The sequence below is a fragment of the Abramis brama genome (assembly GCF_963993115.1).
Source record: "Abramis brama genome assembly, chromosome: 16".
Lineage (NCBI taxonomy): Eukaryota > Metazoa > Chordata > Actinopteri > Cypriniformes > Leuciscidae > Abramis > Abramis brama.
In genome coordinates this window covers 28676383-28693274 of record NC_139978.1, presented here as the reverse complement: position 1 = coordinate 28693274, position 16892 = coordinate 28676383, and the positions used below count along the sequence as shown (strand labels likewise).

Genomic DNA, 16892 nt, shown 5'->3' with positions numbered 1-16892 from the left:
TTCAGCAGCATTACCCCAGTGTTCAGTGTCACATGATCACATGAGAGAGAGAGAGCGGTGATTGCCACTACCTTTTACCCAGTATGCATTGCAGCTGGGGTCAAATCAGATGGGCTATGTCCGAATTCGCCCCCCATACCCTTAAATAGGGCATTATTTGAGGGGACAGACATTTCTAGTGGTGTCCGAAACCATGGTTGACATTATTGAGTGCACTCATTCAATCCCACAATGCACCACAAGGTCTTCCGGTTAACTCAGTGTCCGAATTCACTCACTCAAGTGAACTATATTAGTGGAGTAATGTAGGGAATAGTGAATGAGGGTATAGGGGGTGATTTCTAACATTACTTTCTAGGACTATAAAGGTGTTTAGTGGGTATTCATAGTTAGGTTAGGTTTATGTTTCACTGTAATATTGTGTTGAATAAATTATTTACCATGGTTGAGATATATAGTCTTCTTCAAATAAAGCAGTCAGTTTTATTTCCACATGAACATGTCTATTGAAGTCAGTGGCACATACCCGAATGCTTGGTTTTAATGAAGTGAAGATCAATGTTCATTGGACAAAAGGCTCTAAACGTGTTATTCTTGGTCCCAGCTGGATTCGGTGCTTCACTGGGAATCTATAAGGGCATCACACTATTTGCAGTGGAAACAATATCTGATCATTCGTTAGTTCCAGGGCTTTCCATTAATATATTTATGTCTCTCATGGAACCCGGCCTTCTCTATATGATGATTTGAGTTCTCAATTGGGCAGGAATTTGCAACAATGACTGACATTGTTTTGAAATGTAAGAGCGAAATCGATGTTGTCTGATGGTTCAACTTTGCAATCTGTTTATTTTGAAAACTGTCTTTTTCCAAATACACAACAAACAGTTCTGAGCTTGGTTCATTATGTTTAAGTATTTTCACTAGTAGTTTGTGAAGCAGCTTTCTCTCGCTACAAATAAACATCAGTACACTTTTGTCATTGACGAGTGATTACCTGCTGTTGAAAAGCACCAGCCGCCACTGCAGGAAATAACAAAAGGTCGTCCGACCTAAAATCTCACTCTTTTTTTCCCCCCTTATGGATTTGCTGCACTTGGCAACGACAGTGGCCCCGGTGACAACGAAACAGTCCTCGCTGTCTAGTCTGCTAAAACACTATTTACATTTCCCCACAAATCTTCCCTTTTCTCACGCACACAAACACACGCATACGCACAAATGGCAAGCCGTAAAAAGAGAAAGACAAGTTAATAGCAAACAGCACACTGCATTTTTCATTTAGTATCTTTAGCGTGTTGTTTTGTTTTTCACACGGTGAACAGAAAAACCCATGGCTGATTATGTGAAGAAGGCGTGAAATTGTGATATTTGCATGGCTGGGGATATTAACTAGAGGCATTAGTTCTTGAAAAGCTTCAAGGCTGGGCTCCAGACATGTTTTTAAATAATGGTTTAATGATGCATATTTTACAAATATTTTCCAAGCCAGACTACCGGCGCACCCTGTCTCTCTCTCTTTCTCTCTCTCCTCCAGACAACATTAACGCTCTTGTTCTTTCTTCATTAACAGGCTCACAGCCCTTTCGCTATGCTCTTTTGTGTGCATTTGGAAAAAATCAACTGGAAAATAGACAGCATGAGGCAGCCGAACAGACGTTTATAGTTTCTCTATTTCTGTGCGGACTCTACCAACCGCTGTTCATTATTTTGATTAGTTGTATTCGTTTTTAACCACCTTCCATCACTCAGTCGCTGATTGGGATGTTAAGATGAAATATCCACAAAGAAGTTTAAATGGGTTATGATCATTCCCCATCGCACTTGCTGTATTTTGCTCTACATCCTCTCCTCTCTTTCTCTAAGCCAGGCCTGGTCCCTCTGCTCCATTAAAGGCAGATCTCACTGGTGCAGGTATTGGCCGCTGTGAGGTGCAGCTGTCCAAGTTGCCGCTTTGGCCCCGAGTTGCTGTGTCCAGACACAAAAGCACAAACATCAGGGTGTCTGGCCACACGGCCCCAGTCCAGAGACCATCAGGCTCAGGCCTGTTTTACTGCTGGACGCCATACAGACACCATCACAGAAATGGCCAAGAAAACACTCAGGGACACATTTGCTCAGGCAGAGCAGTGGAGCTGGCTGAGAATGTGTTTTAGACATTTATATCAGAGGACCACTGAGGCTATAGTCACTCAAAAGAGGAGATTCATCGAATATGTGACATTACAGTCTGGTCTCATTGTTAATGCGTAGGTGTAAATATGTAACATTTACTGGTAAAAAAAACAAAAGCAAAATTTTGAACGTTTGTAAAGATGCTGAAACGTACAATATGGATGCATTGACAACATTTAAATGTAAACATTATGCATTTAAATCTAAAAAACGTCAAATATTTTCAATGTTTTATATCGTTGAGATATTTGTGTAATTGTCATTTTACCATTTTATAGATACATTTTTGATCCCTTAACCCTATCCCCAAACCCAAACATAACCATTTCATAGAGAAAATAAAAAGAATATATAAAACGTAATGGACAGAAATGTGTAGGAAAATGACAAGTCATTTTAGTTACAATATAGCATTAAAAATATATTTTGAGCCTCTAATTCCACTCCTAACTCTAAACCTACCCATAACCTTTTCTTAAAAATATGTACAGTAATAAAGAAAAACATAACAAACAGATGGGAGTGTGGAATCACAATAATTTATTTAATAAAAAAAGTGGCACCAAATGTAGTCCAACTGATGATGTGTTGTAGCCGCAGAACTCTCTGGCGGTATATAATAGTTTTGTATGAAGCACAGAGGTGAATTTAAGTTATTAATGGCTGAAAATCTTATCCTGATACAGACGGGCATTTCTCATTCAAACGCACATGACCTTAAACATGGCATGATGCAACGGGTGACGAACCAGGCGAGAGCCAATGAGCATTTGATATCACTGCCATAAAATGTGTCATAAAGACTCTTGAGAGGGCAATTTATGGAATCATAACGAGTGTGGGATTTGACTGATGGTTGCTGCTGAGAATGGAGATGATGATTCTTAAAAAGGATTGATTTTGGGTCTGTTCCTCACAATTGTATTGATTCTAAAGATTTGGATTACAGCGATTACTTTTGTGAATTTGTGTTGTGTTTTTGGTGTATTTTCTGGTTCTATCTTCGGTAACAGCATTGGACTGTACTGAGAAGCCGCCTTTTGTGTCCCACAGCAAGCAAAATAAATATTACATGATAAATAATGGTTAAACGATTACAGAAATGTTATTCAGTTTAAATTTTTTAAGTGTTTTTCTTGTTTAACATTATGCAATTCTTTGAAACGAGTTTGCACCAGAAGTAACACTGAACAGAATGAAATGTCATAATTGCAAATTAAGTAAATGAGTCAGCTGAGGTAAATTTGATTGAAAATATAATATAATTTATCATAAATGCAACAGAATCAACTGATTAATTCGATGAATTCGGTATTAGGTTAAATAAGGATTTGTACACATTGGTCCGTCTAAGTTGTTTATTCGTAAATTTACATTTCAGTGCTGTCAATACTTCAATATTGTACGTTTCAGTGCAAACTTAAGTAATTGTACCTGTAGTAGGACTACACTTTGCGAAAAAATACACACGAAAACGAAATAAGATCACGTTGGACATTAGGCCAAACATTCTTATGCAAAACCAATAAACCATGAGTTACAGTGGTAGAAAAATCACTGTAATGCACAGCTTTGGATGACATATTGCTGTGCACAGTACTAATTAATAATATATATATTTTAATATATAATATATAGACATTTCACAACATATGTTTGTCAGGATTTAAAATGTACATTAAACAAAGATAATTAGATAATATATAGGATGAAAAGAAAATTTTATAATATAATTCTAATTAGTTATATTTTATATCATAATTAGTTTATTTTCATGCTTTTTGCTGTGCCAGGTGTAAAAGTGTCATTAAAAGAGCAGCTGAACAGAACAACAGTATTAAACGCTGTTTTTTTCCAACTGGGAACCTTTACAGGCTCTCATTACAGAGATGATTTACATATATCCACACACAGATGAAGACATGAGAGCACGTGTGTGTGTGTCTAGCACTGAACAAGAGCTCACAGCGTTTGAGGAGATCTGAAGGTTGTCTAATATCTGTTCTCAGAGCAGTGAGCTTGCACATCTCTCCAAGTCTCATGAATGTAATTGACCTTTTTTTTCCTGTAATGCTGCTGAGATGGTGGCCATGGGGGGGGGCAGTGACACAGAGACTAAACACCAGCCAAGCAAAGTTAATTGTCCAGCTGAACAATAACGCAATGGAGACTGAAGATATGAAAAGGGCATTCAAATCAATAGATCGACAATAGCCTTTCCGAAAAGATGGCTGAACTCAATTTTCTGGCCGTGGACACCCTCTAAGCTCCAGACACACTGCAGCCCCCCCTCCCCTTTAAGACCACCACAACCCTTCTATCACAGTGCCCAAACCTCCTCCACAAACAGAGGCTTTTGGTTTGTAGTGCTTGCAAAGATTCTTTTTCTTTGTCTTCCTTTTTACTTTTATATAATTATTTTATACATTTTTGCCCACACACACTCTCACTTACACACTCGCACACACACACGTTTCCATGTTTTATGGGGACTTCCCATAGACGTAATGAATTTTATGGTATATCCTATCTCCATACACTAACCCTACCCATCACAGAAAACTTTCTACATTTTTAGATTTTCAAAACACTTAATTTAGTATGATTTATAAACTGTTTTACTAAATGTCCCCATAAGGTCAAAATTTACTGGTATTACTTATATATAATTTCTATTGTATCAATGCTTACCAAACCTACAGTGATTTCACTTGAATTCTGAATTGCGATTAGTCTGCTTAATTGCATTTATTTGCATACTGAACTGTTATTTGTCTCTTATTTTGTGCATATATTTAACCATTTAGCTGCCGTTCCACTGCAAAAACACTTGTTATTTATTCATGTGCATAGCCAAAAAAAAAAAAAACCGCATCGAATGTCACTGATACCAAAAAGCATTTAATTTACACCAAACCGCATTGTAAAACCTACAGTAAACTTCAATAAAACTTTACCAATTATTTTCATGCCTAGTCGCCACTGATATTTTCTTTAGTAAGTGAAAATCTAGTCCTTTCATTTTAGATTTCCTTCCTTCATCATTTTTTTTTCGCCATGAACGTTGTGTTTAGTTTGCGTTCTGCATTGTGATGGGAACGGTGGGCGAGGCTAATCATTCTTTAGCTGTTCTGGCCTTAGAAAGGTCAGCTGTTTGAAATGTCAGGCTTCAATGGAGCCAGATTCACATCGTGCTGCTCAAGTGTCCAATTAAAGAGGGTCTGGCAGGGGTTGAGTGGGAAGCACTCTTCACACAGGAGAGCTAATGAGGGGGCCAGGGCACCGAGACCCCCCTCGGCACTGATCTACAGGGCCTCAACCACAGCGGCAGGTTCCGACCGAAGGGCTGGCACTCGGAGTACTGAAAAGACCTCCAAGGGCACCGAGGAGGACATGGCTTGATCTCATTAAGGACTATAGAGACTATATGTATGTATGTTAATTTTTATCATCCCTTTCACACACACTTACGCAATATGGGGATAGGTCGGCGCGTCCTGTTGCAGTATCTGTCTCAGTCATCTAAGAGTGCAAGCTGCTTTCCATATAGCAGGAAAACAAGTTTCCGTCACACTCAGCATGGACAAACGCAGGTCAAAGGTCACCACAGTCGCATATACACTTTGCACACCGAATCCTAATAAGAAGCCAGGCTGCAGGCTTATAGAGGAAGAAAGGGTAGGATCATTTACAGGGGCGATTCTTCATTTAGAGCAACTAAAATACCCTGTTCACCTCATCAATAAGTCATTAGGCCCATCTGTAGCCCGGTGAGCTAATACCGGTTTAGCAGTTGTTCTTTCAGCGGTTAGTTTTAATAACTGCATTCGGGGAGTTCTAGATCAGCAAAAAGCGCAACGGCTCTCCAGAGCCCCTCTGCAGTCTGCTTGTGCACAATTGTGGAGTTTTTATGGAGAAAAAGTAGATTTTACTGCTCGCTGAAATCAGCAAAATTACCCTCCCAAAATGGCAAGGGCAATCGAATCATGGGGTAAAAAAATAAATAATTTTCATTATATAACCCCAAACAAGGTAAGCTAAAAACCATGTTGCACAGTGCATGTCTTTTGTAGAGTTGTGAAGGTCAGCGGTACAGTCTTGTGTGGCTTTGGGTAACAGATGCTGAGCAAAGCTGGGAAAATTAGCCTACTCCACGTGCCTTACATAAACATTATTTTAATCAAAGTGTATTAGAGCAGCCAGATATTTTAGACATATGGGGGCTGCATCCTTCCTGGCTACCCCATCTGTCTCTCCCAGAGCTCTGAATGCAGTTTCAGCCTTCACCCAGATGCACTGAGAAAACATTCAGCTTCCCATAGAGACGCAGAAGCACAGGCTGTACCCGCTGCTCTGGGACAGGCACACCCGGGGTGCTACGATGGGATCATGGAAATGCTGAGAAAAGGCCTCTTTTGTTGCAGCTGATGCTTGTTGTGAGAAGTAAGAGAAGTCACAAAGTGTGACGCCCTCTTTGAACACACAACCCCGTCTGTGAATACAATGTTGTTGTGTGGTGTAGTGTGCAGTGAATAACAAACACACATGCACACAAAGCAAAACATGCATACTCACCAGGGTTGGTGATGGTCAGAAGATCCAGCCTTCGTTGTTGCTGAAAAAGATATAAAGATCTTCTGTCAGAGAGATGAAACTAAGACTTTTTTTTTTTCTTTTTTTTTTACTCAGAAATCAAAGTTTCTGCTGTCAGCCTGTTAAGCACATTTTGCTCTCTATCTCTCTCTGGAGAGATAAAAGTGTGTCATGAATTTTACATCAGTTTTATGTAAATACATATACAATGCATATATATCACTCTATGAAACAGAATGTTTCTAATCTTACACTTCTCTTGAGGTCTATTCACAGCAAAACAGTTTGAATCAAATAATGCTTTCCTATGAACCCTTTCACACAAAAAAACTGGCCAACAACAAATAAGAATTTATAACCCATAATCATGAAGAGTGATCCGTCAATCAGACGTTTTGCATACCATGGAAATGTCAATTGTGCCAAAAGTGACCTCCAGTGACCATCCACTCCCAAAAAGCATTACGAATGGTGCAGTGGAGACGGCGTACATTCTAAAACTATAAGTATCTTTTTTTTGCTAAATTTTGTTGCTGTAATTTTGACACGTTTAAAATCAATGGCTATAAGCTAGTAGTTTTATAATGTACCATCATTTTTAACTGATTGTCATTTGCCTTCATTGGATGAATATTTAGTTTTTATTAAAAAACCTATGGAGAAAAAAAAGAAAAACCTTCCGGAAGATTATATTATATTACATAAGTATTAAATAAAGAATAAAAAATTATATATATAGACATCTTTATATATATTTTTTATATGTTTTATATACATCTTTATATATCTTCACAAACACAGGTATATATATATATAAATTTATATATATATATATATATATATATATATATATATATATATATGTGTGTGTGTGTGTGTGTGTGTGTGTGTGTGTATATATATATACATACACACACAATAAATATATGTTTTTTAATAATATTTATATCTTTCTGTTTGTTGGCCTATTTAGGTACTTGTACTTCAATCCACTTCTTGCTCTGCTAACAAAATAGCTTTATGTAGGGTGTGTGTGTTTGTGTTCATAATCCATTGCGATTTGCGAGTTATGTATTCATGTGCTGTAGTAGATGCGGGTCGCTTCCTGGAGAGAGGGCGTGGCAGAGGCTACAGCAATCCACACAGGTCACACTCTCAGATCGATAAGTGCCCAATCAAAGACTGATGGCGTCCTCAACGCGCTGCAGTGTGAGGCGGACACACATAACACACATACTGTGAGGACAGGCAGCTCGAGAGCCGTACTTTAACACTCTTGTGGTAACAGTACTGCAGGTCCTTCTACATAAGAGCCACTACACACATAGTAGAGCAGAGAGCATACACTGATATCATTCACACACACACACACACACACACACACACACACACACACACACACACACACACACACACACACACACACACACACACAGAGCTCTGCTTTTAAATGTCTGGTCATTTCCTGACGATTAGCAATTATCCATTGAAGCCAAAGGGCTTTAACTTGGTTTTGAATTCAGAAAATGTAAAATTTTTTGTGGCTCTCTAAGAACGGAAGCAAATTCCCTAAATATGAAAAGAGAGTTACTGAATCAATTTTAATGAACAATCACTGTGTGTATGTAATGTGAGTGGAATGTGTTGTGTTATTCACTATGCTTGTTAGCAATACAGTATGTGTTTAGCAAAATGTCTTTTATTGGGGCCACCTGACTTGTCCATGATGAGTATTTTCTATCTGCTAAAAATAATAAAAACAGTATAATACATGCATAAAATATGTTGTTAATGTGGTGTTTATGCAGTAATTGGAAGATATGAGTCATGACTCATAGGTGCTAACTCTCACCAAGCATCTTCTTCTACACTTAAAATGCTTTTAAGTGTATACAGTGTAATATAATAGCAGTTGACGTTAAAAAGATTAGGTGAAAACGATTTTGTTTTGGCAAACTCTTGAAATGATGTCTCTTGTTTTATTTTTCAGATCGCCCCCTGCTGGTGAAAGAGACACATACAATACAACCTCTTCGTTTTCTAAGCTGATCCTAACAGGGAAAGTACTGATAGAGATGCAGTGCATTACACTAAAACATGCAATAATACTAAAGATCATTTCAATACAAAGATTTGTTTTGCATTTTAAAGACTAGTTGACTTGCAATATATGTGCATACATTTACATATCAGAGTCATGGGATCAGAAAGTCAATATCACTGCTTCAAAACCATGTTGTCTACTGCCTACATAGGCTGCATCCTAAGTGAAATGAAACCACCACACAAATAGCACTACTCTCACAAAAGCGCACAGCATTTACAATTGATACAGTTTGATGTTACTTGTTTTTTAAGCTAATTCTGCAATAGTAAGGATAAGGATCAGTGCACACACAAATATTGGATAAAATGGTCAACATTTTATGTCAGATTAAATGGTCAGATTTAAACTTTTTTTTAACTTTTTAAATAAAAATGAACATTATTGAATGAAATATATGACCCGTTGTTTCTTCAGAATTTGGTATCCAAAATATGGTATCTTACAAGGTCGCCTTCACATCAGGAGCATGTCTATGATGCCTTAAATGCTTTCTAAGTAGGCAGCTCACTTGTTTTTAGAACACAGCTAATGTTAGTCTTTATGAAGCGATCCATGACAGAGAGCAGCCCCACTACAATCCCCCTTTCCCCAGAGCCTGAGACAAGAGTAGTCTAATTATTTGGCATTGGTCTTGCACTATTACCACATGGAAATAAGGCGGTAAAAGGCATTTCATTTGCGTCAAAATGAACCAGGCACTTAAACAACATGAGCATACATAGCTCTATCACCGGACACAATTCATTTTATGTGAATTCTCCCATTGACAGTTCAAACCCGCTGAGAGCTTCCTTTCTTCTACGCCAATTAGAGGCTCTGAAAAAGGCCAGTTGCTCCATTCCTTTGATCTGACCTTTGTTAGTTTTGCTTGGCCTTGTTGGTACAGATCCAGCATTTAAGACAGAAACGACAAGTGGAAAAAGCCAGTGGCTGCTGCAATGCGTCTGTCTGTCCATTGACATGACCCTTCACCCCTGCTGATATCACTTTTGGCCTTGTACTTCCTGACTGAATTCTGTCAGTTACAGCTACATGTAGTGCATTCTCTCAAGCTTTAATCTTGTGACGACATTTTTGACAGCTGAGTCCTGCTTTCTTTCAATAAATCTATGGAAAATGGAGATGAGATACTCAAAACTCTCTTTAGCTCAAAGTAGCTACGTTTACATGCAGTAATCTGTTAATAATCCACCTGATAGCTCAATCGGAATGAAAAGCCTTCACGTAAGCAACACAATTGATCCAATTAAGCACCAGGATCCATATTGTTCCTGTAGATTTAAACATTTAGTTTTTCTAAAGTCCACAGGGCCATAGGTGCACATCAACTGATATTTTCTTCAGATTACAAAGGTTACTCTAACATATAAGCGGTACAAGAGACACTGTCTGCATGGATAAGGTATTTAGTGTTTTCCAGGAACAGGGGAAAAGGAAAGACAGAGACAGAGAGAGAATCACATTAGGAGAGGCAATCCTAGGCATGAAAATGGGATTGTATTAATCTTTATCAAAGAGTGCCAAGGAATCCCCCTCAGAACAGTGGCAGTCTGCATAGGAGCACATAGTGGGTGTCCCGGGCCTCACTGGAGTCAAAAGGCGTTTAATATTCTGAATGGAACACAGTATCTATTCTATTTTAACACCAGAAGACACAGCCACAGGTGAACGAGATGTGAGAGAGATGGCAACTGGTGCCGAAAGTCAGAGATCTGGGAGATCGGGGCTGTGACACACGGGAGGCCGGCTCACCTCAACAGATGCTGGGGTGAGAGCCCTTCACCCTATGTCAAAAAACCCAACGCACCCTGTCCAATTACCAGAGCCATAACCAAGAACTCTCAGAATACACACGCACACACATTTACCTAAAGAGACTTCAGTAGTCTGCATATAAAGCTATGCCATCATATATATATATATATATATATATATAGTCTTTTTTCTTTACATATATCAAGATGACTTTTTGCATTATTCAAATTAAAAATGATCTATTTTTATTTAATAAAATGACTATATATATATATATATATATATATATTAAAAATTATCTATTTTTATTTAATAAAATGACTATATATATATATCATTTTTAATTTGAATAATGCAAAAAGTCATCTTGATATATGTAAAGAAAAAAGACTATATATATATATATATATATATATATATATATATATATATATATATATATATATATATATATATGATGGCATAGCTTTATATGCAGACTACTGAAGTCTCTTTAGGTAAATGTGTGTGCGTGTGTATTCTGAGAGTTCTTGGTTATATATATATATATATATATATAAATATATACACACACACATACATATATACAGTATACTTTTACTTTAAAAAAAATAAAAGTAAAAAATATTATTTTCTTATATATATATATATATATATATATATAAGAAAATAATATTTTTTACTTTTATTTTTTTATTGCACAAAGTTTTGACTAAACTCATACTGAAACTTTTCCTTCCTCGCTTGACCTATATTTGGTCCAAAACTGCAAATAGGCCAGACATCCCAAACTTTCCTCTTAAAATGTCATTAATCTTATCAGGGGCATCCGCACCTTTTCAAAAGAGTCTTAATCTTTGCAAGGTGCAAAACTGCACAACTGCAATTAAGAGGGCTGGCCACCAGACAGACCAAAAAAAAAAAATCATTCATTTACTGGATCTTTCATCTTATAACAGAATTAAATATTCATGCACAGCCTCCCTGAAAACCCATTTGCACTATTTCCCCCTGAATTTACTCTTCTTATTTGCAGATGATTATCATGGGTGGGGGCTGTTATAGAAAAATACACCCACAAATTTGAGTCTCATTTCAGATGCATGTAAGGTCAATATAATGAGATTAACCTGAGCTCCCCCATCTTAACATTTCATTTAAAAATACATATGGCGACTGCAGGCTAAATTATTTGACTCAAAATATCAGATACACAGTAAAGAGAAAGTTATATTAGCAATTTAAGGAAAAAGGAGGCAGACTTTATACGTTTACTCAGGGATAAACTCGTTCTGTGCCATAAACTAGCTGATGGTGGGAATATGTCATGAATTATAGACCTCAGCGGACACCCCTCCCTCTATGAACACACACACAGCCCAGTGGTGATGAGGTAAGGCAGATTAACGCTGGACTATTTAAACCATCTGCCATAGTCCCAGTAGCAGGAGTCAGAGTCATTGGCATCAATCCCCCAAGGACCCCTCTGTCTGACGCCAACCTTCCCATAAAGAGGAAAAGAAGAGGAAAAAGAGAGAAATGCGAGTGAGTCAACAAACTGACTCACCTCATCTTAGAGAGGGAAACAGTCCTGTGTAGGTGAGTCATCGGCGACCAAAAACACACATATACAAACACACTTCTCTACTCTCTCGCTTCCATCTAGTGTTCGGTTCACCTATCTCCCCTCTGGGAAAACGCTTCCCTCTTTTATAGCACATATCTAAGGGATGAGCTCACGATGAGGTCATCTTCCCCTGGGTCTCTCTCTTCACTGAGCACTTACTGTCAGATTCACTGTAACACTCTTCATCATGCTCTGAATATGGGATGCTTTGTCATGTAAAATACCTCATTGTGTGGCAGAAATTAAAAGCAACAGATACAATGCATTTCAAACTCTTCATTAGGCCAATTACAGATATATGGCCAATTATAATATCAACTAATAATAGAGCAGTAAAAATTACATCATTGTGAGAAAGAAACCCCCCCCCAGATAATCGGTAAATGAAACTAAATGTTTACAAACATTATAAACATGTATTTTAGTTCACCTCACTCCACAACATATCCTTGAAATGTAACTTTATTCTAACAAATATACTATAATATAATATAATATAATATAATATAATATAATATAATATAATATAATATAATATAATATACTATAATATAATATAATATAATATAATATAATGAGTGGCAATGTGTATAAATAAATATAAATAAAACAAATGTATTATTATTTTGTTGACATTAGAAGAAACTATAAAGGCAGCAGCATATATTGGCGATTGGATATCCAGTATCAAGAATTAATTACTGAAAAGGCAATATGAGTTGCATTCATTTATGGTATATAAAATACATTTGCCAAGCACTAATTAAAGCATGTTTTATTTCACAAAAGCATCCTTATTTTGCCATTACAAAGGGAAGCAAATGGACAGCTGGATCAGCTGTGGAGAAGAGCGTCAGGACGGTCTGCTGGGGTTACTCTATCGCGTGACCAGGAGAACCTTGGTTTTAAAAATACACCACAACAAATAAAAGATTAATTTCTTAGGACAGCGCCTGCTCCCCTTAGACTTGCCCACCTGCAGAAGAACTGCAGCCCAGACCAGAGAAATCTAATCACCCCACAGTTAACTCTGCATTCAACCTATTCAGCACTTAAAAGCCATGATTGAATTTCATCTTGATGCCATTAAATATTTATAAAGGCCAATTAGAAGGGCAGCTCTTGCTGGCGGTAAAGACTCCTCTCCATCATCCACTCCCATGCTCTATCAGGTCCTGCCTCTGAAAGATCGCCCTTAAAGGGTTAGTTCACCCACAAAATGAAAATTCTGTCATTAATTACTCACCCTCATGTCTTTCCAAACCTGTAAGACTTTTGTTCATCTTTGGAACACAAATTAAGTTCTTTTTGATGACATCTGAGAGCTTTCTGTCCCTCCATTGGCAGCTACGCAACTACCTCTTTGACACTGAACAGATTGAATTTAGGTTATTATTCACATTTAAACATTGATCAGCGAACATAAACAGAAGCTCAACCGAACCTAATTGACGTATGAGAACAAACCTCATTGTTTCTTGCTGAAGCTCAAATGTTTCGCGTAACACACGAGAATGAACCTCACTGGTTCTTGCGGAAGATCAAACGTTTAGCGTAACACATGTGAATGAACCTCACTGGTTCTTGCGGAAGATCAAACGTGCTGCGTAACACACGAGAATGAACCTCACTGGTTCTTGCAGAAGATCAAACGTGCTGCGTAACACATGAGAATGAACCTCACTGGTTCTTGCAGAAGATCAAACGTGCTGCGTAACACATGAGAATGAACCTCATTGGTTCTTGCAGAAGATCAAACGTGCTGCGTAACACACGAGAATGAACCTCACTGGTTCTTGCGGAAGATCAAACGTGCTGCGTAACACATGAGAATGAACCTCATTGGTTCTTGCAGAAGATCAAACGTGCTGCGTAACACACGAGAATGAACCTCACTGGTTCTTGCGGAAGATCAAACGTGCTGCGTAACACACGAGAATGAACCTCACTGGTTCTTGCAGAAGATCAAACGTGCTGCGTAACACACGAGAATGAACCTCACTGGTTCTTGCAGAAGATCAAACGTGCTGCGTAACACACGAGAATGAACCTCATTGTTTCTCGCATATCAAGCGAACATGCTTGAGCTTCCGTTTACCACAACTGTGCGTTGATGAATGTTTATATGTGAATATAAAAGCCTAACTTCAATCTGTTCATCATATAAAGCAATCATGTCTCTTCAGAAAATCTGGATTAAACCGCTCAATTCATATGGATTCGTTTTAATATCTCTTTATGAACTTTTGAAGCGTCAAAGTGGTAGGTGTGTAGCTGCTAATGGATGAACAAATGTCTTACGGGTTTGGAGCGACATGAGGGTGAGTGATTAGTGACAGAATTTTCATTTTTGGATGAACTAACCCTTTAAAGGCCACAAGATCAAACTCTTTCACTCTCTCTCTCTCCTGCTCCTACCCAACTGTACTGAAGTATGAATGTCAGTTGAGAAGTGCAAGAAAACGTGTCTAAATCCTAAAAGAGCAGATCTGAATTGATCCTTGCACCTAGCATGTAACAAATGAGATTAATGCAAGGCAGATATGACATAATATGGGAATAAGAGAAGACAAAACCATGCTCTTTAAGGAGTGGAGCGCCTTGGGCCGGACCCTCTGAAGACAATTCATTCCCTGCGGGATGTTCTGTTGTGTGATAAATGGAGCATTGAAGTGAGTTAAGTGTGAACAGAGGCTGGAGAAGAGATAGAGGATGAGAGGATGGACAGATAGATGAAGAGAGAGAATGGGTGGTTGGTAAAAAAATAACAGTATAATCATCTCTGAAGCTATAATTGGATTTATAGCTGCAAGAGGGGGCTGATATCAATCTGTGCGGTGATGTCAGGAGTTTGTGTCTGTATATGGTGTGTTTAGTTGGGCCTGCATAGTCAAGTCAAGTCATCTTTATTTATATAGTCTATATACAATACTGATGATTGTTTCAAAGCAGCTTTACAGTGATAACAGGAAAATGATGCATTTCGGCTGTTCAGCTGAAGTCAGTTCAGTGTTGATTAAGTTACGTTGTAAAGTTCATCAATAATTAAATTAGTTCATTTCATCTAAAAAGCAGTTCTGCAAAAAAATATGTTATCGTCCAGCTCAGTTCAGTTACCACAATCAGATCAATAATATTCTTGATAAAAGTGACCATTACTGTAACCAGCTCTTGGCAGAACTCTTGAGCACTCTAAAGTGTACAGGGTTTTATCATCTAATATGGGCTGTTTGGTACAAGAAGCTAGTGGCAAAAGACATACATTACTCCCACTGTTACCTTGGCAACTTCGCAGCAAAATTCCTGTTTGTAGCAGCTTTTGTTGTGACAAATAAAACTAGTGCATTAAATATTGACTGTTTGTGTCTACTTTAATTTGAATGATTACTGAATGTGGATCTACACTACCATTCAAAAGTTTGGGGTCAGTAAGAATCTTTAAATAAATGTATACTTTTACTCAGCAAGGATGCATGAAAAGTGACAGCAAACACATTTATAATGTTACAAAAGATTTCTATTTCAAATAAATGCTGTTATTTTTTTGTTTGCTGTTCTTTTTTATCAAAGAATCCTGAAAAAGGTATCACAGTTTCCACAAATACATTAAGCAGCACAACTGTTTTCAATGCTGATAATTATAAGAAATGTTTCTTGAGCACCAAATCAGCATATTAAAATGATTTCTGAAGGATCATGTGACACTGAAGACTGGAGTAATGATGCTGAAAATTCAGCATTTGCATATTAAAAATAGACCATGGTCTATTTTAATCATTCAAATATAACATACGGATAACAAGTTTCATAACAATGTGCCAATGCATATGTAAAATACACCAATTTAAAATTCAATATGGCCGTTATAGAAACATTGGATATCATATATACTAGTTATTTTGTGCATAACTTCTGAATAGTCTGTTGTAAATGGTCTCTTTACTTTTGGGGGCATACAGAATCAAATGATATCCAATGTTTTGGATATCAATTTCGGCCATATTGAATTTGGTCATAAATTGGTGTATTTTACAAACAGTATTGGCATTTTGTTATGAAACATCATTACACCAGTCCAGTTTGGTTTGGATGAGCCTGTGAACCAGTATTCTCTTCCAGCAGTGTTGTCTTTAAGGCTATAAGGATGTTAGAATACATGAAAATATCAGGCACATCTAAAACATGCAGGATGCCCATGTGAACTCCAACCCTGCCGTCCTCTCTCATCCCTAGACCCCAACAACAAACCCCTCTAGATGAGGAGCCGCATGGGCGACACGCATGAACTGATATTTACAGAGAGAGATCAATGACCCCCCGCTGGCTCTGAGAGGAGAGACACGCTCTGTTGTGTAATCCTGCCCAACACAACACACTGCTATGGGGAGTGCTGTGGGACAATTTCAAAATCACATGTCATAACCTCGGCTCATGAGAAGGTTCATTTTGTACTTAGGAAATTATCTAAAAAGGCTGAAAGTTACGTTGACCCTCCTGAGACATCCGCGGAACATGTGTGCTGTAATTTTTGCCTTCGAAAGTCTCTTTTGTTGCGCTTCAGATAAAAGCACCTTTCTGATGCATCTGTTGCTATGATACCAGATGATGGAAGCCCTGTTGTGCCAACAGCATTAG

General features: G+C 37.8%; 1 protein-coding gene across 1 annotated transcript in view; it reads right to left on the bottom strand.

Moving 5' to 3' along the window:
* Positions 1-16892, bottom strand: part of agbl4 (AGBL carboxypeptidase 4) — a 335062-nt gene that overhangs the window by 101287 nt on the left and 216883 nt on the right. The window contains exon 6 of the mRNA XM_084086490.1: positions 6751-6790. Within this exon, the coding sequence (XP_083942616.1) occupies positions 6751-6790 (40 nt within the window). The remainder of the gene's footprint in view (positions 1-6750; positions 6791-16892) is intronic.